This window comes from Vidua macroura, chromosome 3 (assembly GCF_024509145.1).
Source record: "Vidua macroura isolate BioBank_ID:100142 chromosome 3, ASM2450914v1, whole genome shotgun sequence".
Lineage (NCBI taxonomy): Eukaryota > Metazoa > Chordata > Aves > Passeriformes > Viduidae > Vidua > Vidua macroura.
In genome coordinates, this window is record NC_071573.1 from 73,381,014 (window position 1) to 73,405,906 (window position 24,893).

The following is a 24,893-nucleotide window of genomic DNA, read 5'->3' on the forward strand; positions in this document are numbered from 1 at the left end:
GATGACACCAAGTTGCTTGGGAGCGTTGATCTGCTGGAGGATAGAAAAGCTCCGGAGAGGGATCAGAACAGGATGTATTGACAGGCTGAAGCCAAGTGTATGAGATTCAAGAAGGCCAATTGCTGGATCTTGCACTTGCAGACCTACAGGCTGTTGGAAGGCAGCCACTATTCCAGAAAGCTTCCCAGTAGAAAAGGACGAGGGGATGTTGATTGGAAACTGGCTGTATATGAGCCAGCAATGGCTTGCCCAAGTGACCAAGAAGGCCAATGGCATTCTGGCCTGCATCAGCAACAGTGTGGTCAGCAACAGCAGGACCAGGGCAGTGATTGTCCTGTAATTGGCACTGATGATGACAATGGCCCACACCTCGAAACCTCTGTTCAGTTCTGAGCCCCTTTACTACCAGAAAGAGAACTGAGGTGCTGGAATGTCCAGAGGACAACCGAGTTGGTGAAGGATCTAAAGCACAGGTCTTATGAGGATCAGCTGAGGGAAATGGGAATATTGAGCCTGAAGAATAGGACCCCCAGGGGACAGCTTTGTGTAAATTCACTACAACTACCTGAAAGGAGGTTGTAGCAAGGTAGGTAGTCTCTTCCCTAAAGTAACATGAAACAGGATGAGAGGAAATTACCTCAAATTTTCTCAGGGTAAGACTGATTAGTAAAAATTTCTTCCTGGAATGGACTGTCAAAAATTGGAACAGGCTGCCCAAGGCAGTGATTATGTCACAATCCCTGGAGGTATTTAAAAGACATGCAGATGAGGCTCTTAATGATATGGCTTAGTAGTGGACTTGGTAGTGTTAGGTTAATGGTTGGACTCAGAGCTCTTTTCCAACCTAAACAACTCTGTGATTCTAAAGCATTTTTAGTACACTTTTTCATAAACTAGTAAAGTATATTGTGCAGATTAATCTTTAATACATTAAATACAAGTTCAATTAATGCATGGATAAAGAAAAATGCCTAAAAGACAAAAAAGCTTGCATAATTACATAATTATTACCATAGATATATTGCAAAAAGGATGGTTTAATCAATCTCAACAAGTACTCTGTTTGGAGAAATTAATAAATCTGGAGAAGAAATTCATCAGCATAATACGACTTTAGGTGATGTCTGGGGCAATTCTGGCACTGAAAATATTTCTGTAAACAAAGCAATGCTAATGTACATGGGCAACGCCTCAGTACTATGATATATAAATTGACAGGAAGAACTAAGAGTTCACCTCTGCTAATGGATAGAGGATTTCAGGATGTTTCAGTGGGCAGAAATTCAATGCTGAAGGTTGCTCATATGGCAGGGTCCCACAAAAAGAAATAGCTGAACCAAGGGACAGTTCACTCCAGAGAATTACTTCTGAAATGCATTCCCAGGATGAGTCATAGATCAAATCTGGCAAACTTTACATGGCTACTTTGTGACAGATCTATTTGCTTTGAAGAGTAAGGCAATTTTTTTTAGGCTCTGATAGTTAAAAATGTTCAGATGTACTCTGAATTTCCTAAACAAACCCTATCTCTGAATTATGTCTTTCATACAGAATGCTGTTTGGAGTTAAAGGTTTCTCTATGATCTGGTTCAGTTCCCTTTCTCACCTTCCTCAAGATCTAAAGACAAACATAAAGGCGAAAAAAGCTGAAAAGAGAAGAAAAAAAGAGAAGTGTTCTCACCCTGCCTCCTGGGGAAAACAGCAGGAGGAGAGAAAGGTGATAAGGAGAGAGTGCAATTAGGTTATGCATTTCTGAGGAAAAAGCCTTGCAACTAAACTTATGATGAGAACCCAGAGATCACTAATTCTCTTGCAACTGATCTTGTCAGCAGCATCATTACAGACCCTAAAGAGGCCAGAAAGTGGAGATCATCAGGTAAGGGAAAGGAAGCAAAATGGGTTACCAGTTAAGACAAAACCTACATTAATACATAAAGAAAACGTGCATTGTAAGTACCAGCAATTTCAGTGTTGATTTTTTTTCATTATCACACTTTCAAATGTGGATTCCCAGTGGCTTTCACATTTAGCAGGGTGATATGAGACTGCCCTGACATATAATGACACTCTGCTCCACTCCCATCAGTTCTAGCTTTCTAGCAGCCAGAGTAATTTTCTTCAAAACTTAAAAATAAAAATGCAACAACTAAAATGTTCATCTGCAGCTAGATGAAATAGCCGGGTTGACTTGCCACAGGCCTAAGGCATGTGGAGCCAACAGTGCTTGAGGCTGAAGGCAGGAGAAGAGGTTGGACTACTTGGAGTTGGACTGGCTTAAAACAAAACAAAACAAAATTAAAAAGCTATTGAGAAAAGCAATTTACAGCAATTAGTGGTGATTAAACTCCATCTGACTTCAAAGGAAAGCAAATGGTATTTTGGGATGCATTAGGTAAAGCATCACCAGCAGGTTGAAGGAGGTGATCCTGGCTCTGGAGTGCTGTGACCAGTTCTGGGCTCCTCAATACAAAAGAGACAGGATGCTGCTGGAACAAATCCAGAGGAGGGCTATGAAGGTAAGCAAGGGCCTGAAGTATCTCTCTTATGAGTGGGGCTGAGGGAGCTGGGCCTGTTTGGCCTCGTGAAGAGATGAAGAGCCAGATACCAGGGCGGACCAAACGCGAACTCCACCATGGTGCAGCTTGCTGGTGATCCTCCCGAAGATGACCTGACTCAACAAGCGGTGAGGCTTCCACGGAACGTGCTCAGCAACATCAAAGAGGCGGCATGGATAGCAATCCTACAGATTGCTCCAGGGGGAGTCCAGAACAACATCTACACGGAGATCAAGCAGGGTCCTTCGGAGCCATTCTCCTCATTCGTGGATCGTCTTTCCCAGGCAGTGGAATGACAAGTGTCCGATGAGGGGCCAAAACCACATTTGATCAAAAGCCTCGCTTTTTCCAGTGCCAACCCAGAATGCAGGCGAATCATCAGCATGATGCTGCACCAGGCCACCTTGGCAGACATGATAGAGGCATGCAGCAAGGTGGGGACCCCACAGCATGTTACATCCATCATGGAAGAGCAGTTGGGAGAGAGGATTGAGAAGCGTGTCAAGGAAGCTCTTGCAAATTACACAAAGAGCAACAGCAGTGCAGGAAGATGATGTTTTGGGTGTGGGGCACAAGGACATATTAAAAGGAACTGCCCACAATTTGCAAAACCCGACAAACCACCAGACTTTTGTCATCATTAGGGGTGCCACAAGAAATAAAAACAGATAATGGACCAACTTACACAGGGCGAGGTGCTGAAGTGGGTGTCAGCAAGGCATGTGAAACCTTATTGTATGCAGATGCAAGCGGATGCGGATTCAAGAAGCAAAGAGGAAAGCATGCAGACGAAGGCATACGACGACGCTGTGGACATCTCATCAGACAACGATTGACAACTCAGAGACTTGGGGTTTTTCTTGGGACTTGAGTGTCATTTGGGTGTTGCTGCACTGCAAGGTTTCTCACAGAGAGTGAGGACATGGACATGGGGTTCAGACAGATAGTGTTCATGTGCTTCATTCTCTTGCTTGTTGCCTTGGGCAATAGGACAGATTTTCCCATGAGACAACCAAAGGGAAATGTGTGGGAGACTTTGGCAGAGACAGCGGGTCTGGACAGCATTTGTCAGACCCATTCAAGACCGGGGAAACCATTCTCGACATGTTTGGTAGGTGTGCTGGTGAAGGAATGGCCGATCCCAAAGAACATCCCTCCAAAGGTTCTGAAGTCTTTCTCGGATCCTGTGGAGGGATGGCGTGTTTGGACGCAGTTCCTTCCTGTGGCTCATTTCAGGCCTCAGGGGTTGGACATCTTTGGGTCGGCAGGGGTGGGGTTCTGCATCATATTCGGTCCATTGGGAGTGGCAGAGGCAGATGGCTGCACGGTGGATGTCGCTCCAGGCCAGCTCTTTTACAGAAATGCAATTACACCAAGATGATGAGCAAACCATCCCTCCAAGGTCCAGCCATTTTACCAAAAGGAATGTTCTTGATTTGTGAGGAGAGAATTTGGCCTGCTATCCCTGCAAAAATCAAGGGCAGTCCATGCAGCATTGGAGAACTCTCATTGATAACACCCAATTTGAAAATTTTGAGGGAACAGACATGCAGGGAAATAAGATCCATTGAACAATACAGTCAAAATTGTGATGATGAAGTTTATGCCTGGAACAAGGCTCGGAGAATTGCAGTAGCAATTTTCTCACCCCAAGCAGCATCGGGGGTGGCCTTGACACAATTGGACCACACGGCGTGTTGGTTGAGCAAACACACTCATGCCATTTCCTCTGCACTGAGTGACACGTTAACAGATATCGACAGTGCAAGACAAGCAACACTTCAGAACAGGGCGGCAATTGATTATTTGCTGCTATCACATGGACATGGGTGTGAAGAATTTGAGGGGATGTGCTGCATGAACTTGTCCGATCACTCGAAATCTATCCATGAAAATATAAAACAAACGCAAAACAGCATCAGCAAATTGCAAGAAGTTATAGGATCCTGGTGGGATGATTTCATCAACTTTTTTAGTCTCTCACCATTGTGGAGGAAGCTTTTGAAAATAGCATTTTATATTCTTATAGGACTACTAGTTCTTCTGCTTGTTCTGCCATGCATTTTTCTATGCATTCGGCGGGTCATGGACAAAGTGGCGAGGCAGGTTTTCTTAGAGCAAATAGGAGGGGGAGATGTTGGAACCCAGAATGTCCCTCGGACACTCTTGGATGTTCTGGGCCCAGGTCAGAAGCATTTGAGACCCTGGCATGCAGCCAGAAACCCCTGTGGCTTTGAATCTGATCCATGGAACAATTTACCAACTTGCAAGAAGAACAAGAAATCACAAAAGTTTAGATATTATAGTAGAAGTAGTAACAAAGGGAAAGGAAGAATCTTTGAGTGCTGTACAGGGGGGGTTTAGGCCTTGTACAGAGGGGTCTAAGTTTTGTACATGGGGGTCAGAAGTTCTAAGATGGAGGGATTTGGGCATGCCCTGTCCTCCTTCTTTCTCCTTCCTATCCTCCATGTTCGTGGTGATGTTGGCACTCACAGGTTGGTTCACCATTCAATATAGGTAATAGGCATTGGGGAAAAACTATTTAACACGTAATGTATGATATAAAAGATGGCACCAGCCCTCTGGGCAGTGAGAGGGTGTCAGAGACAGTGTCAGTGTGTGTGTGTGTGCCTTTGTCTGACCTGCTGAAAGAACCGCAGCAGTTCAGGAAGAAAATCTTTTAGATAACATACAATAAACTACCTTGCAACCAGACGACTGAAGACTACTGAGTCTTTCTTTGAAGGCACGGGTTGGAGGAGAGACTTTTCCATTTTTCGGGGTCACCCCAATCTGGGGGTGAGCCCTGGCAATGAAAGAGACAGACAACATCAATGTGAATAAGTGTCTGAAGAGGGATGTCAAGAGGATGGAGCCAGACTTTGCGCAGTGCTGCCCAGCAATAGCACAAGAGGCAATGGGCAGAAACAGATGCACAGAAAGTTCCATCTGAATATGAGGAAAAATTTCTTTACTGTGTGAATGAGTGAGCACTGGAATAGGTTGTCCAGAGAGGTTGTAGAGTCTCCCTCACTGGAAGTATTCAAGAACTGTTTGGACACAATTGCATGCAATGGAATGACCCTAGAATGACCCTGTTTTAGGCAGGGAGGTTGGACCCACTACAGTCCCTTCTAATCTTACCCATTTTGTGATTCTGTGATTGTTGTCTTCTGCGGCATCACTGTATATCCTCCAAAAAGAGGCAGAGTGGGTTTCTCTTAACTGAAAAGTGATTTTTCAAGTATCTAGATTATTACATCCCTCTGAATTATCTACATTTGATAAAAATTCTTGTCTTTTGCTGATAAATAATCCTGACACAATTTCAGACTCAAACTGTGGTTTGGGTAACATATGCATATCAAGCTTGACTTTCTAAGGTGAAATGTAAAGTTGTTATTTTTTTACCCAGCCTGGGTTCTGATTTCACGTATCCCATATTTCTATCCAAATGGAAATTAGATCTTGCTATATTTTATTATACCTTATACACTGAGAAAGATCGATTTTATTCAGATTGTGTCCACCATGTACCCACAGTGTGGATTATTAATGCATATGCACTGATTAATGCATATTGTTGGATGCAATTTTGAAAAATAATGCAAATGCCAACTTCTTGTTTGCATGTTTATTTTGCCTCTGTATAATAGTCATACTCTGAAATACTTATGGGAGCATAAGGTAGCCCACCTGAGAGTTCAATGGGGAGATCAGCACAACGCTTTTTCCCTTCTAAACACTTTTGGTAAGGCAGAAACTGATACTGAGTTATGGAAATGTTTAATTGATTCAAAGAGAAACTAGAATTTTCATAATGCCAACTTTTCATTTATTTTTGATATCTCTCTTAGACTTCCTTTCAAAAATAACTAGTGGGAACCCAAATCATATCTTAATGATTTTTTCAATATTTTAATTATTGTGAATGTCTACTCTTGTTTTCACTGGAAAGTTAGGCTTTTTTTTTTTCCTTGAGAGGACATCAAAGGGCATTTCTGCATGTTTCATCTATTTCTAAGAGCTGTAGCCTGAGATAAATGTAAATGATAAATATGAATCCTATAGTTTTTAAGTATAACCAAATGTTATCCAGCAGCTTATTAAGAGTACTTACTGCCTGGATATATAGAATAATCTTTGCAGAAATGAAGAGTTGACTAGTCATGCTCATCTTTTTCAGTCCTTACTGAAGGGTATAAGAAATGAGGAACAGAGAAAGGAGAAAGGGAAGGGAAAAGTCATGGGTGGGGGGACAAACATGAGAGTGAAAACATAGTGAATTTCTGTTGGACTCCATCTATTTTTAGTTTCATGACACAGCACTGAAATGCAACACAAAGCCAAATATCTGCTCTTATTTACTGTAGGAATAATAATCACTCTACGGGTCAAGACAGCATAAAACCATTGTCCCCATAACTAGACAGTTACTTCGAATGAAGCACTTTCTGTGAATTTGTTCTGCTTTCTGCCTTAAAATTCAAAAGAAAGAGAGTTCACCCCATAGAACTTAATGGTATAAAATTTATTGTAATGTCTTCTATATAGAATTCAAATTAACTGCTCTGCTTCTTGCAGTCTGTGTTAATGTATCATATAACCTACCTACCATTGCCTAACTTCCCTGATCTTTTACAAAAATAAGTAGAACTCAGTGAGGCAGAGATGCTTTAAGATCTCTGGACAAAGTCTGTATCTCACTCTTACAGGCTCTGATATTGCAGATTTAATTCCTATAACTGCATGGAGTGACTACAGACCTTGTTTTAGAGATTTACAACTTTAGCTGCTTTTCTTTTTTTTTTTTTACATTAAAAGTAATGGTTATCTAAGTAGTGTTCTTGCAAAGAGGGAATCATGGCAAAGAGGAAATTATGCATTTCAGCTGTAGGTTTTTCCAGCAGTTAGGTCCAAACCAGCATAATCAAAAAGAAAAAAAAATGTTTACATGGTATTTATATTCAATTCCCTTTTTAGCGAAATCTACCACATGTTTTTTCATGCAAGAACAAGTCTGTATTTGTTACATCAAAATGCAACTTTTCTATAAAGTGAAATATTAAATCAAACTGAACATGTACCTGTTGCCTATTATTTTTTATGAATTATCAAAATTAGTACATGGAAGCTGTGGCTGAAACGATTGTTTTCCATTACTCACTGTCAGTTACTGGATGTTTGAGAAACTTACAAGCGGTACTTCTCTCATCTTTGATTTGCAACAATTTCATCAAATAATTAACACACACTGCCAAACTTCATGGTGTTTTATTTGAAGCATTAAACTGAAGGTTCTCTGTGTGCATATACCCATGTGTTTGTACTGCATCTTTTACTTGTTAAACAAATAAATATAATTTTTCTATTACAGTGTTCAAACCCAGACTTGAAAATCCCACTGAAGTACTAGCTTTCTGTACATCAATGCCAACCTCACACATGACAAATGAAAGACATTAATACCTTTATTCTTACTGCTGTTCTTCCGTTTATGTCAGAGAATCTGTGATTTTTACTCCAGTTGCAAGAAGTGGGAAAATTCCCACATAACTCCTTCCTTCAGCTTTAAGAGACTGTTTCTGAGACTTTGTAATGCATAGGTAGAACTTAATGCCATTTCTTTTAACAACAGGCTGAGAATGTGGAAGGGGAAGATAAACAAAAAGTGCTGAACTGTTGCTTCTCTAAATTTTCTCAGAGAGGTGGCAACAAAAAGGCTAGGGTAAAATGTGAGGGCATGGGGGAAAAGGAAAATGGCTAAAAAGGATGAGCAACATGTCTCTTTATAGAGAAAAAGCAGTGCAGGAAGAGATGAAATATATTGTAGAAAAGTAGAGCTGGAGTATAAAACATGATCCTAACGAAGAAGAGAAGAGAGAAGAGAAGAGAAGAGAAGAGAAGAGAAGAGAAGAGAAGAGAAGAGAAGAGAAGAGAAGAGAAGAGAAGAGAAGAGAAGAGAAGAGAAGAGAAGAGAAGAGAAGAGAAGAGAAGAGAAGAGAAGAGAAAAGAAAAGAAAAGAAAAGAAAAGAAAAGAAAAGAAAAGAAAAGAAAAGAAAAGAAAAGAAAAGAAAAGAAAAGAAAAGAAAAGAAAAGAAAAGAAAAGAAAAGAAAAGAAAAGAAAAGAAAAGAAAAGAAAAGAAAAGAAAAGAAAAGAAAAGAAAAGAAAAGAAAAGAAAAGAAAAGAAAAGAAAAGAAAAGAAAAGAAAAGAAAAGAAAAGAAAAGAAAAGAAAAGAAAAGAAAAGAAAAGAAAAGAAAAAAAAGAGCAAACGTAATTGGTAAACAGAATAGTCAGTCTACCAGATAATTCTAAGGTATGTGAGTCAGCTTTCCTGAATTAGTCCCCTGTCTACCTTTCACCAAGTGATCTTGAAAGAGATGCAATCCCATTTAGTGCCTCAGCTTCCTTATCAACAAAATTAGAATATAAAATACGTGTCCCACAGAGAGCTAAGACCTTTTATTTGGGATAAAGGCGTAATGACACTAATTTACTGCTATTAGAGAATGAAAAAGTACTTCGGTTTTTACTATTTGGTATGCAGATGCCTAGTAACCATAAGTAAGAAAACTTCCATTGTACCTGGTACTGTAAAAACCTAGAAAGAAAAAAATTATGATATTGAAAGTCACAGATATGAAAAATTATGGGAGAAACAAAAGCACTTGACAGCTTCACAAGAAGTATCTTAACATTGTAGACCTCATACGTGTACAGTTTTTTGTGTGTGTGAGGGTGGAGAAGTGTGGTGCAAATAGAAGCTGGGCAGAATTAATATTGTTCTTCTTAATTTCAGAATTGTTATTCAGCAAGAAAACCAAGTGAGAAACACAAACTGAGAGACCACAGAAATCAGAGGCAATGACATTTCTGAAGCTTTTTTCATCCAAGAACAGTTAGTGCGAGATCACTACCTTTCATAAAAATAATAAATGTTTTTTATTTTATTCCAAACAGGAAAAAAAAAAAACAAACAGGTTTCTGAAATTTGAAAGTGGTCAATAGTGACAAAAGCAGCCAAGAGAATTTCATAACTAAGAAAACATCCATAATTTGAGAAACATCAAAGTATGTATCAGTAATGGACACTCCTAGCCTAAAAGCAGATAAGGCTTAGAACTTACTTTCACTTATCTTTCAGTCCAATTCTTGAACAATACTGAGGTTTTCTTTATTATTCGCAATGAATTAGCTGAGCAGACCCACCAGGCACATAATGGATTTGTAAAATTATTTCCTTTCCATGCTCAGACCAGATAAGCAGATCTTAAGGGCAGAGAGCACTGAAATTTTCCTTTGCTTTCTGGTTTCTGAAAGATTTGTAATTCATGTTTCTCAGACATGAGGAGGCATGAGATGAAGGACCTACTAAAAGCCTGAAGATAACATTCTCCTTTTTCATCAAACCTATTTCACAAGGATATTTGACTCACAAGAGTAACAGCATTTTCAACATATATCCCATGTGCTCTCCAAGATTTTACCTTCAGGAGGTTTTAATCCAGCAGTTAGCTTGTTTGTCTGATGCCCATTTCGGTTCCCCTTCATAATAGGTTCTGATTTTTTAGCACCACAAAGCTTTGGCCACGCTCCAAAGTTTTTTTTAAGAAAAGAATTCAATGGACTGCTATATAGCTAATTTATGAAGAAATTACTGTCAGTCTTGTGGGCAGCTACCAAGCCTCACTGTCACTGGAACTAATAACTATTACCAAGATATGATAATTTCAGTTAACATTAGCAAACCATCTGGTGTCTTTATATCTTGTTGTAACACAGTGTCACTGTTTTACTCAATCCACTCTCATTAAAACAAGACAAAAGCAGCTAAGGATAAACATACACACAGATGATAAGTTTATCCTCTCAATTATCTTTGTGAAACCCCTACCCCCAGAACCCATACCCTCTTAGATTTTTGAAGTACAAGAGTACTACTAAAATCTAATCTGATCTCCTGTAAAATGAAGGTGATCTCTTTCATCAAGTAACCTCTAAATCAAAAGAACAACATGCTTGTGCTATGCTGTATCTATCTTCCTCATTATGGCTGCCTTTGATGGATGAATCCAACCCACTCCTAGATAAGTTATACCAGTGGTTAATGACTCCCACTCTTAAAAATATGCACCTTATTTCCAGTCTGAATTTCCCTAACTTCAGCTATGAAACATTGGATCTCATTATGCCTTTTTCTGCTAGATTAGTGAGTCATCTACTGTCAAAAGTCTCATTCCCATTAAGGCATTTGCAAACCATGATCAAGTCACCTCTTAACCTTCTCTTCAGCAGGTTAAACAGACAGATCTTTAGCCTCTAACTGCAATACTTATTTTCAGACCTAGAGTCATTCTTTCACCTTTAACGAACACTTTCCAATTTTAAGCATATTTTCAAAGTGTGATGACCAGAACAGGACACAAAAGTTCATTAGTATTTTCCTAAATGCCGTACAAAATGGCACTTCCTACTTGATATTCAGTTATCTATATATCAGAGAATATAATATATACCATTTAAAATTGTTTTATCAGAGTTGTGTGCTTAAGCACTTTTTGTATTTTTATTTATTTTGTGTTATTTCTTTATGTCTCAAGAAGACAAAAATAATTTTGACTCTTTAAAAAAACTCAGTCTTTAAACTTTCAATGTTGTTACTTTTAACTGCTTCACATATTTTCTGACATGAAGAGATCTCTAACTGATTAGTTACTTCTATCAATTTCATCATCTCCCTTTCCAATGAGTATTCTGAGAAGAATACTCAGAACATTCCCAATGCATGCTTTAAGTTAAGCAGCCTGAAACATTCTGAGATATTGGACTTGAATTATTTTTATTTCCAAGCAGAACCTGAAAGCATTAGGAATTATTTATGTTTTAAATTAAAACTATTTTTACACTTTGATTGGGTACAAGGTCTATGGTCATAAGATTAAATAGAGATTAATTAGCCTTGATATGTAAACAAATCTTGTGCTCTCTGAATTTCATGAGAGAAACTGAGCACAAAGTCTTCAATTTCTGTACCAGTTTAAAACCTGCCTTGGTACTCAGTTTGCTGATTACAAATGCCAATGTAACAGCCAACACAGAGCTTTAGGTGGTAGCATAATAATTCTTAAAGCTAGGCTATATTAGCCAAAAAGTCTTCAGAAAGGTCTTGCAATTATTTTAAATACCTCTCTGGAAGATCTGAGACATCTCTGTGCTATCCAACATCAGGAGTTAGAGAACAAGCCATCTTCTCTCCCTTCATAAATATTTATCACTAATTTCAGTCTGCTTAAGTGCCTGATGAATCTAGACAAGAAATATTTTCCTCTAATTCAGTAACTCACTTCACTCTATTTCAAATTGAATTATCTTAGTTGCAGGTTAAGAGGAACAGAAAAACTGGGATAATCTGAGCTTTTTACATGGACCCAAAATTTCATTTAAAGTTTCTCAAAATTATGAAGTCCAAAAAGTTTTCCTCAGTAGAGCCACTAACATCCTAAGTGTTTCTTGAGTAAAGACTACAATTAGGTATAATGCTGATGAATTAAAACTAACTTTTAATATGACAAAGCTTAATCTTGTATGCAGCTATAGAACATCTGAGCAAAGTATTTAGGTTTCTTCATGTACTTCACTGCTATAAATTCATTTAAAAAAAACATCAAACAAAATTTTTCTTTTCTATGAGAGATTTTTCATTTGATTCCTTTGCTATCTTTTTGATTAAAAAAAAAAAAAAAAAAAAAAAAAGAAAGGTTTCCACTTGTTTTTGACAGCATCAGGAATTGTACTAGTTGCCCCTCAGCAAGGTGCAAAAGCTTTCCCCCAAAATCAGGATATAACATCTTCTCAAACAGAATATAAAACTTACCTTGAAAAAAGTCATGGTTGCTCCATCTTCAACTGCCCCATACTCTATCTTTGTCTGCTTGGCCAAGTCGTCAGCAGAATCAATAGGGGACTCCATACGTTCCACTGTCAGAAAGGCGGCTAGGTTAGCAGTGTACGAGGAAATGATGATAAGTGTGAAAAACCACCAAATGCCTCCCACTATCCTGGTGGAGAGGGCTTTAGGCATGAGCTCAGAACCTAACGAAAACCAGGGGAGAAAGGTGAAACGGATGCACAGAAAACAATTAATAAGTGTTCAGCACTTTTGCCACAGTGGGGAAATGGAATCACTGTGCAAAAAAGTCTTTAAGCTACAGGTTTAAATGTACTGCTTGTACAAACACACACAACTGAAATGCAAAATAACTTGTTAAATTTATAAAGACAGGTCTTTTTGAAGCTGTGGGAATCAAAATATAGTAATGGGAGATTCAGTGATCAGTGCCATTTAAAAAATTTCTAAACATATATATATATATAAATACCAATACTAAAAAAGTAGTTACTTCAACTTGCTTTCCAGTAAAAATAAGAAATTGATGAAGGTAGCAGATGTGAAATAAAGGATTTCATATCTGAAAAACAAAATCTTAAATCTATTATAAATATGCTTTTGAGTTTTGTCATTTGCATTGCTGTAAAGGACAGTTTATTAAATGTTGAGATAAAAAAATTAACATCTCCCATCTCTATGTTTAGCCCCATAATTTCATATAAATACAGGTGGCTATGCTACACACTTCAATTTAAAAGAATAACAATAAAAATTTTAGACTTCTATGCATAAACTAGATAAAGATATATTATAATGCATTGCTGGAGTTGCCTGCTCATGGCACTAAAGAATGGAGGGGGAGACAGACACTGTATAGTAATCTGCATAATTTTTAATGCAAATTTAGAGCCTAATGAGACAAATTGAAGCACATAAACTCCTCTTATGTCTAATTACTAAAAATAGGAATAAATTAAATTCACTGTAATATACAAATATTTATTATAAATGAGCATGTATGGATTTTTTCCATAATGTTTTAATTGAATGAAATGAAATTTCTAATGATGTCAAATAAACAATTTCAAGCTCCATTTTAAGAACTTTATGTAAGATCTTTTAGAAGTATCTGGAAACTTGTTTTCAAGGAAACAGTTTCATCATATCCACTATACCATTGTACTGAAACAGCCCCTTTTTGTTAATTGGTTACTATGTTTACTCTTATATCTCCTGGGTAAAATGGAATGAAGGCAAGATGGACTATTTTGTTCCTGTTAAATTTTAGTGCTTATATTGAATTAGTTAAGGAACTGGTCCAGCAAGGTAACACATCTTCATATAGGTGAAAGATTATGTCAAACTTCCAAACTCAATGTGAAAAAAAGAACAGAAGGACTGGGGAGGGAGGAAGGAAGGAAGAAAACAAAAGAAAAGGAAAAAAGAAGTGGTATCATAACTGGACTACTGTATTCAAAAACAGCCCATCTTACCCTGCAGTTCATCTTACCCTTGCTGTCTCAAACAAAAAAGGCTGACAGACTTGGACATGACAGCCAACTCCAGCGCCAGACTCTGCCTAGAATTCTGCAAGGGAAAAAGTAGAAAAGTACCTGTCTGATGGAGTTGCTCCTAGGCCCTGTTAATCAGACACTTAGACACCATAACGCTAAAAAATTTCCCAACAAGCCCACTATCATTAATTCTTTTTAATTGCTCTCATTTCATTTTAAAAACCAACACCAGTAAAGTCAGACAGGACTGGAAAGAAAAGAAGAGTGGAGACATTCGCCGCAGTTACCCCAGTTACCACGAGCTCGTACCTTACCAAGGACTGAAAGAAACCAAGCGCCACCTGGGCCCATGAAACAGAGCCTGGTCAGGGGCTGACTGTCATGTACTCAAGGTAACGTCATGTCCAGCACTATATCCCACAGTTTCCTGGGAGCGAGAGGTGCCAGCAAGACATGTATGAGTTGCCTCTATCATGTATCCTCCAGCACTAGGCAAATCTTTTGTAAAGAAGCAGCACTTCATACACTGATATGAGTATGGCCCAAGCATTTCTATATTGTTTCTAGTGAAGCTATTGCTATTAGGTGAGAACTTCCATACTTTTCTGAAAGCCTAGTTTTAGATGACATTAGGTTTTTTGAGATTTTTTTTTAAACAATCATCAAAATCAAGACTGATACTGCATCCTTGAAAAGATGTCTTTAAAGTTTATTAAAGGATGAACTGAGAAAGGTAAAACAATATAAGGCAAGGACAAAGGGTCAGCCTTAATTCTGAAAAACTAGTTTTCATTCAAGGAAAACTATTATCCTCCAAAGATATCTTTTAAAATGAAGGTTGGGGTTTTTTTCTTATTTTGATTCTCAAAAACAATGTTTAGATGTTACGGACTAAAATACCTTTTTCTTGCAAAAAGATGATATGAAAATTTAAATTTCTTTTCCATCATAAAAGCATAAAGCCACATAAGAAATAAAACTCAGCATTGATAGAGAAGCTGACAATCCTGAGAACTGTGAATGGAATTCAAAATACCTTCTTTCATTCAGCATCCCTTTTTTTGATAGCTTCCTTAATAGCAATCATTATCTTACAAACATGCATTTGGCAATTGTGTTTCAACTATATAATTTCTTGACATGTATATTGACAACCTAGTTGAAGTAAACACTTAGCCAACTATAGACGTATTTTATTTCTGATTTGAAAATCTGATTTCTTTTTACTCATTAATTCATGTTTTTCTGAGCATAGTACTCTTCTTGCTGAGGCATTGGAGACTTTTAAAGCCTACCAACCTGATATATGACAGAATATTTACTGCATTACAGGAAAGCTTCATGAAATAATTTGATGAGTTAAAACCAGGATTTATTTATGGCTGGTGTACTTATGATGGTAAGTTTTAAAAATGATTGCTCAGGTATATCCATTAAAACAACTCTACCAATATGCACTTGTTCCTGCCAACATTTTCTATGATTTTTGGGGGGAATATGCAATGGTTATTTTTCCAGAAAGAAAAGCCATTCCTTTTAATAGTTCTTTAACAGGGCTAACAATCTTTTGTATTACACTATACTGCCCAGTGAAATGTCAGAGCAAAAAATGAATCTCTGCTATTCAAATGTGACTCATATCATATGACTGTCTTCAAATCCTTATGGAAAAGGGCAATAAAATGGTGATATATTCTTATGGTTCTATATATTTGGTATGCTTTCAAAATAAGAGGAATATGGCAAGGAAATTTCAGATTTTTAAGAATGTGCTTAAGCATTTTACTAAGACAGTTATATTTAAAACTGGATGTCGGTTTTACTCTGAGCAATATGACCACACAGCTACCAATTTTATTGTCAGCAATGGAATCAGTTTCTCAGTTCTCGGATTGTTGAATATAGACATTTTATTTAAATCTTTAAGAATGGTCATTCTGATTTTAAAAATATAAATTATGGCTGGACAGGATTAAATCTCCTATATTATATTATTTTATAGGTTCTAGCTACTAGATAAAATCTTTCTGTAATTGAAAGGTTTCTAGACTAAAATTAAACAAATTATAGATTTGTTTAAAATCTATAAAATATAGATTATATAAAATTATTATAGTTTCTAATTTAAAATTAAGATTAAAACATACATCAAAGTCTTACCTGATGAAACTATATTCATTTTTAGGCTGTTTAAATGGAGGGGTGTTAGGTAATGGACAGTCTAGCTCACTTAATTATGTGGTAAGGGTTTCCTGTGTAAGAAATAAACTATATGGCTATGCTGTATTTTTTTTAAGTCTTAAATTTTTTTTATCTGTCTTCAGACTAATTCGTAAGGTATTGGGAATGCCTGGATAATCATTAAAAAAGCTGGTTTATGGCTACATGCACAGAGGCACCCATGCAAGTGACTTGCGCCAGAGAACTGTTACCCCCAGCAAAAAGTGGGACATGGTGCCCAAGAGAAAGAGCAGACTGAGTCGTATACCTTGCTGCATGAGAGCTCCAACTCCAAACCAGAAACTATTTAGCAAGGTAAAATTGTTTTCCACCACGTCTGAATCAGGGTTGCAAGGATGTGGATTATACCACTCATAGGGACTAAACCTGTGGTAATTGACAGAGAAAAAAGAAGAGATTTAAAATGCAGCCATCAGAAAGTCTATCCAGCAAACCTGGTGTGAAAGAAAAAGAAAAACAAGAGAGGTTATAAAGAAAATAGTGATTGAAAATCTTTATAGTGTGATTACATTATACTTAGCAGCAATATTTAAAAATAAAACAATATTGAAGATTAACATTCTTAACTGTGGCTGATACTGGTAAAGTTGCATACAGATTGGCTCTGAAACGTTCCAAGTGCCACCTGTAAACAACAAAGCACTTATTCTTTTATTGACACCAATAGAATTACAGACAATTGGTCCCATTAGGTTCTTATAGCCACTGTGTCAGTGTTTTGCATCTTGAAAGAAAATTAATATGTGCCAAATCACAGAAACTAACTATAAAAAATACATCAGGAAAAATGCTTTTTTATCATCAAAATTACAAATAATGAATATAACAGAAAATAAATAGTTTGCAGTAAAAGTGACATTGTTATCACCAAACACTACAATTCACAGTAAAAAAAAATACTATAGGAAATTAAAGGAATTGTATCCTGTCCTGTGAGGTGCACAGTAGCATCCCTGGAAAGGTTTTCCAAAAGAAGCTGGGGACACTCACAAGCACCTTGCAGGGCCAGGCTCTGAGAAAAGAAAAGAGAAAAAAAAAAAAAAAAAAAAAAGATAAACATAAAGGAAAAGACAATTTAATTAATTATCTGAAAAATAGATAGAACAGAGATAGTAGAAAGATGCCTGAGTCTGGTAATAGATTACAAGCAGATTATATGCAATCAATCTGTTTTAATTCATGGCTTTGCAATTGCTGTGCATTTTGATGAGTTCATATCTAAATGCTATTTTATCAATTGTAGCTAAGACAAGCAAACATGTCTAGTTAAATTATTCTTTGTTACAGTTTCTTTTGCAAAAAAAAAAAAAAAAAAAAAAAGATTTGCAGTTCTCTCTTCCTCATAGTACTTTTGGAGAACTTGAAATTTTAATTGCAATATGCAGGATTATTCTAATCATTTAAGAATTTTAATCACTATGCCTGGACTTGGAGGCAAACTGTTGAGAGGGACTTTTATTTTATGCTTAAATCATGTCTTCGAATCTTTGATAATGAATACAAGTGCAATATATGCATGTGCATAATATATTTGAGTGAAAAAAAATGAAAATCACAACACAGTAAAATGGAACTAGCACAAGACACCAGCACAATAATTTAAAAAAATACAGATTTTAATTATTAAATAAATATTAATGTATTTTCATAATTTCTCAAATCATTAAAGCCACTCTGTTAAAAACCCTTGGATAGGCAGCCTTTATGAAAGAATTTTTTGATGTATTTCATAATCAAAGCTATCTGAATAATTCATCTTCACTTTGAAAAATAGAATTTCCTTCACAATAATATTTCAAACACATTATAATACAGAAAATCAAATGTCCCACTTTGAAGCTCTTAATGTAATGTTAAAGCACCTCTCGTCTTAAAAGTGTCTACTTGACAAAGAACTGTTTCATTTGGATCTCCAAAGTAATACTGATATGCTGTTCAAAAATGTTGATTGGGTTCTAATTAAACATTGTGACCTGAATTCTTTTATTACTTTACAGTAAAACTAGATCAGAAATTTACTGTCTCATTAAAAATCTAAGTATCTTTTATGTCATGTTGTTGTCAATCCAACAAAACCTGGAAACCAAGCACTCGGTGAAACTGAAGCAGGTTTTTATACTCTTTTGCTGAGAGACATTTGAAGATTAAATTGGAAAACACTTTTTTTCTTGTGAGGACAATATTTGCTAGACAAAGCAAATATATTTTTTATTTAAATATATATTTTCAAGTGGTATTTACAGTGAATGTGAAATTATTGAACAATCTAAAACATAACTTGGTAGTTTTACCTTTTTATTCTGATGGCTTATTTAATAATTTTTATACTATTTTGAAGCACAGAAAAATTATCCATAGTTGCAAAAAAAAGGAGGAAACAACCTACAAAACATACAAGATGGCTTTAGGAAAAAGAAACAATGGAATCTGAGTCCTATAGTTTTACAATTCTCTACTTATGAAGTAAGGAAAATTAATACTGGTTTCTTACAGATAAATATTGTTCCTCCTTATTTTAAGGATGATCTATGATATTATATTGTCAGGTGTATGAATCTTAAGGTATGGACCTTTTAATCAATTTTTTGTATGTACTACATATGTGTATAAGTTTCATGCTGTTTAGCCTATTGCAATGAATGTTCATAAATCACAGAGTTACAGGCTCACCTAGCAGGTTTTCTAAGCCAGGATCCCACTCAGGGCAATGTCCATTATTTCACAATAAGGGACTGTTCAGTCAGGTCTCAAAAACATACAAAGACAAGAATTCCACAACTTCTTGGGAAAATTATTCCTATGTTTAGTTATCATAAAAACAACTTTTTTTTTTCTTTAAGTCAAGCTAGAACCTCCCTTGTTTCCAAGTATAAAGAACAACATCTTTTTTATCAGCTTCTCTTATTAGAAAGTGACTGCTAAGAAAATTCCTTCTGCCTGATCCTAGAACTGCTCACAGTATTTAAACGATATTATCAGAATGATCACTTTCCTTGATTAATGGACTACCTTCCTACTAATTTAAATGCAGAACACTTGCTCAATCAAGAACAAGCATAAAGCAAAAAGAGAACTTCAGTGAACGGATGCAGTTTTGAAGATTGATTTTTCTGACCACTGATAGCAGGTACTCTTCCCATTTACCATTTCTATTAATGTTTATACTAACATTTCAGATATAATCTCTTAATCTCTAACACCTTCAGGTATTTGAAATACTTGAAAAAAATAGACTATAAAGGAACTTTACAAGACCTAAGTTTCAGTTTTCCTAATTGCTGCTACCTACTGAAAAGGCACAAGTACTCTCCAGAAATTATTGGCTAGTATAGGTAATGTTTGAAAGTCAGCTATCTCAGCGATCCACAGGCAGGAAAGATTTGTGCTAAATTTAATTCCACTTTAGTAAAATAGCATGATAGTAGAAATTAAAATTAGCATGCCCAATGATCAGACAGACCTACTTCAGAACTGCAAATTATTTGAGACAGACTGTAATTTATTATACTCTGTATTCACACAGCATTTGAAATAGTACTGTAGAAGCCCAGAAGACACGGGATCTCATGTGTGTGTTTCAAACACCAATAGCTGAATAGACATGGAGCCAACCAAGGATTGTTGCTAAGAACATGTTGTGGTAAAGAATGTGATGTGACTGGAGAAGGAGTACATGGCAGATTTGGCAGAATTTTTTTGGACAAAAGTCCTTGTTCTGGCTCCTGAAATAAACACAATGCAGTACAGTTCAAGCACAGGACAGAGGTCAAAAAAGTAGGCATGGACTATTGATCAAAGGCTGACCCAGTACAGGTGGATTAAGACCACCAAAGACCTCCAAAGCCCTCAAAACTATTTTCAGAAAGGTCTGGAAGAACAATCTGCACCTGATAATTAATCAGTATAGAAATCAAGAAACTCCTCTGCAGGGTGGGGAAACATAGCTATAAAAAGGTACCTCCATGAAGCCCAGACAGCATCCACAGGACCCCGGACACCCTACCAGCTGGATCAGTGCTGGAGCCAGGACTGGTGATCTTTTTAGGCTCCTTGAGCCTCTTTGAGTTCAGAACCCTTCATAATATTAACTGATTAACTGTGATCTACTGCTAGCATTTCTACTTCCCTTTTTATTTAGGAGCTTGATTTTGTGCATTCCTGGCATAGGGAGTCTTGTGATGATGTTACAAGATTCTGTTAATTCTTGACCTGCAGACACCCACTCCTCCCTTCCAGTGTCCAGTTTGATACAAGCCCAGGAAGAGACATGATTTATTCTGGATATACTAGAACAGTTTCTACAGTTTTGGACTGTAAATAAAAAAACAGTCTCCTAGGGAGCCACAGGACTCAGTCTAGATGAGCTTAGATGTGATTGTAAACACGGGGTATTTGTACACCCACTACACTCAGAGCAGTACATCCTGTCACACATTGACTGCTGCTTTCAGTTGCTTTCATAAAAGGTGTGGTCTAGCATGTTCTATACAAATCAACTCAATAAAAAGATGTTGAGAATGTGTAAAGGGTATCCTCTACCAGTTTCAACAGTTCTCAAATCAAAACCTGTCAGTTCATCTCTGATGATAGTATGAAGATTGTATTATGTTTTGAAAGCAAATTAATAGATATGCTTAATACAGACTGTAATATCTGGAAATAAAGACATTTTTAATTTAAGCTGTATCTTCTGGAGAGCAATGCCACTCGATAAAAAGAGGAGAAAACCCCAAACTGCAATTTAAAGAGAATAGAAAATGGACTAGTGGAGTAATATTTGTAATTAAATTTTCATTACACCAGAACACAACTGCCTAGGAATATTACACAGAACTGAATTTAAACCAGTAGGGATATTCCTTGTGGTAAAAAGGTGGCTTGCACCCATTTGTAATACATACAGGTCATTCGAGTTTTATGTGTTGCTTTCAGATATTTGCTAAACAGGTATAAGGTACTGTCATTCAATCATATTCAGCATGGTACCTGTTAAATTTTTATAGAGAACTTTTCCATATGGTCTAAATCACATTTTTTCTTTTTTTTTTTTTTAATGACTTTATTGTTATTTGTTACTTTATTTTGTCCGTCAGGATCAAAAAAAAAAACAAAACACAAGGGACTTTTAAAACACAGGTTCATACTCAATATTTAGCTAAAAATCCATGAGAGTTATCAGCTACCATTATAGCACCTGGACTTCAATTCTTACTTAAAAATTCATACTGCCAAAATTTTTCTTCCTTATCTCTGACATGATACTGCTTTCTGTTCTGACCCAAATAGGAGTTATGTAACAACTGTGGAAAGGCTAAGAAAAATCTGTGTTCTACAAGATGGTTTGAAATTACAAGACAACCATCAAATGCAATAAACTTAATTCTTGGTCTGATGCAGTCAGATAGAATACTTCCCTATACTCATGGAATTATGAATATAACCAAAGGAAATTAAAAAAACATGACTAAAAGAACTATGATGCAAATATAATTTAAGGGACTAATGAGATTATTTACTGGTAGTTGTGCTTAGTTTATTTAGATTTATTTAAATTTACTTTTCAATGATATTTCAAACACCATGTAACTATAGTTCTTTTTAAATGAACATGTAAATAAATTAGGACCAAACAGTATTACAAAAATATTATCTAGAGCATGATGTGACCAACACATTCCTCATAGCTCAGCAATATATGCCACAGACACAGCACAAAATTACACTGTGCATACTATTCCAGCATTATTTCAAACCTGTCAAATTTTCTCACTTTTCTCTGCATCAGGCCTATGAAGAAAAGTAAAGAAAATATGATTACCCACTTATATGCACATAGACATTTCTTTTGCAGTCAGACCAAGAAGTGAGCAGACAACAAGATTTACTGCAAAATCATTAGCACAAAGATTTCACAAGCTGTAAAGCTTCGTCTAATGACCACAAATTGATAAATCAAAAGAATCGTACCCCATCTTCTTTATGACCTGTGAGCACACAGATCCAGTGCTGAGTATCGCTGAACATAGCAAACTATCAGCTCTAATCTCAGCTCTAGCAAATTGCACATTCTCCCATTCACTAGAGCAGAGTGTAAGAATGATTCTTCGAGTCACTGTTTTACAGGGTTTCTGTGCAGGAGTACACCCTCAATCCATACCTTGCTGCATAAGAACTGACAAATAACAAAATTTTGAAACTTTTTCAAGAACATCCAGGATGCTTTATCATAACATACTGCACATTAAGAATAAAACATGTTATTACTTCTCTTTATTAAAGTTTCCATTTCTTTTTTTTCCTAAATTATGGCTTTTAGAAAAACTGAGATGTTTGTTTGGCTCCTTCATTGTCTCACCATGTGAGACAATGGTCAATTCATTGTCACATCTGATGACTTCTGGACTGTAAACAAAGATCGTAATTACCAGCACCCCTGCCCTGCTCAGATACATTTCTCAGTACAGTAATTGCCTTGCTTGCACTGTGGTCATCTTCCACATCATCTTCCATGGTATGTATATATATATATATATATATATATATATATATATATATATATTTATCTGCCATGCTTTTGCTGCTTTCTGAAAAGAACTAATTGCCTAATACCTCTTTTTTACACAAATTAAATCCCTATCTAAAGCAGTTGCATTGGATCATCACCTCTCCATTGACTAGAAATTCAACCTAAAGGAATTTTTGCATTGCTAAAAATTATCTATAAATCTTCTAAATTTGGGTGATATAATTCAATCTAAAGTCTAGAAAGGCACAAGATTCATGTGTAAATTCTATACACACTTTACAGGATTTTGTTTTATATGTTCATCGCCGTATACCTTTAAATTGCTTATAGGCACTATTAATTTTAAACATCAACAGGACCCTGTTAAATCCCATTGAGTCAGAGATAAAATACAAATACATAAGCTGCTGCAGGATCAGAACAAAAATCTTCATTATATGAATGAATATATCTTGTCCCGTTTTTATACAACTTAAGCTTCCTGGCAAAAAAAAAAAAAAAAAAAAAAAAAAAAAAAAAAAAAAAAAAAAAAGACCAAACACAATTAGCTTATAAGCAAATAATATAAAAATTCTTCATAAATTTCTACTATAAGCAACATGAATCATACAGGAGTAATATAACCCAGCAACACGGAATACTTGGTGATTTTTGGAACTTGTCAATTTTTATTGCTGTATTAGCTACTAGTCCTGCTCTAAAATCCAAAGAAATATAGGCTAGGGAGCTACAGAAATGTGTAGATAAATCATAGGTCAAATCAGAACCAAAACTATAAAGGCTGTTTTGTTTGATGAAGATTAATTTTAAAAATTATATTAAAATTCTTAACTATTATGTGATAATTATAATAACTTTATGATAACTGAAACATTTGTTTTTACAGATGTGAATTAAGAGTTTATTAAAATTCATTACTATTCTGGATTAAAGACATAGTATATTACCGTAATAATTAACGATTAATGTATGATGGAAATAAGTGTAGAAGATACAACCTAATTTTTGAAGCACTAGTCAAGTTCTTATTGCTTAATTTATTATATATGCTGGTTTCAGTTATTACATAACTTTTTAGTTTCCAGAATATTAGTGCATCGAGAAGAAGTGTTGATAGAGTTAAATATTAAGTGACAGTGAAGAATCTGAAGAAAACTTATTTTAAATTACTATCTTTTAATGCATGTGAACTTCACAATGATTGTAGACTTCTCCCACAATCAATGTGTCCTGACTGCTGCTAAATAAATTGAAGTTTTACAAAAAATACTCTAGGAGATATTCTGAGATATCTCAAGTATGGTATGGTAGGGGAGATGCTAAAAGAGTTGCTTCCATTTTAGTTTCCACAAGATTCACAACCTTTCCTGAGTTCTGAGTGACAATTCAGAAAACTAGAGTATTTGTTGTGTTAGAAAGCATTTTGCCCCCTTTTTGGCGATATAGGTAAAATTATGTCTCCAACATCATTTTCCCCTTTGTAGGCTTTGCTCTTTAAGCTCTTAAAATACCTGAGAATGTTTGAGTCTTCATCTGTATTCCTTCATTCCTCTAACTCGATAGTAATAATTAGGTGCTATTTCAAAAAACAGATTATTCATAATATTTCTAATATTTTTAATTTGCATTTTCCTTCCAAATAGCCTACATTTAGCTGTTTCATATAACATTCTTACATCTTTACCAGAAAACATTATTATTGTTTACCAATATATGTCCTTCCTAAGTATACTGAAAAAAAATTGAAGAAATAAAAAATTTACAACTTTGGAAAAACCTCATCCCTATTTTTAGAAATACTTAAATTTCAAGCAACCTGTAAATTCTTTTTTACTGGGATAGAGTCAATTTTCTTCCTAGCAACTGGTATAAGCTGGTATGAAGTTCAGATTTGGATGTACTATCGTAGCAGTGTTGATAATATACTGATGGTTTTAGAGGCTGCTAAGTCATATTTATATGACTTCATCTTTTTCTGCCTTCAGGAGTGCCATGGCCTTACACATCCTTTTCTCATTATTTTTGAGCTCATCTTGAGGGATGACTGTCCCAAGCCTGCAGCCATACAACAGAAAACATTAAGAAACAGAGGCCTGAGCATCATAAGCATATGCTTTGTCCAAGGATGCATACTGTGTGCCTCTGATTAACAGTGCTGAGCCTTCT

The 24,893-nt window shown here is 35.9% G+C and overlaps 1 protein-coding gene across 1 annotated transcript in view; it reads right to left on the bottom strand.

Moving 5' to 3' along the window:
* The window catches only part of GRIK2 (glutamate ionotropic receptor kainate type subunit 2), a 356,820-nt gene that overhangs the window by 73,922 nt on the left and 258,005 nt on the right, over positions 1-24,893 (bottom strand). Inside the window, exons 13-14 of the mRNA XM_053973181.1 lie at positions 16,449-16,567; positions 12,432-12,649 (exon numbers count right to left, since the gene is read on the bottom strand). Coding sequence (XP_053829156.1) covers positions 12,432-12,649; positions 16,449-16,567 — 337 coding nt within the window. The remainder of the gene's footprint in view (positions 1-12,431; positions 12,650-16,448; positions 16,568-24,893) is intronic.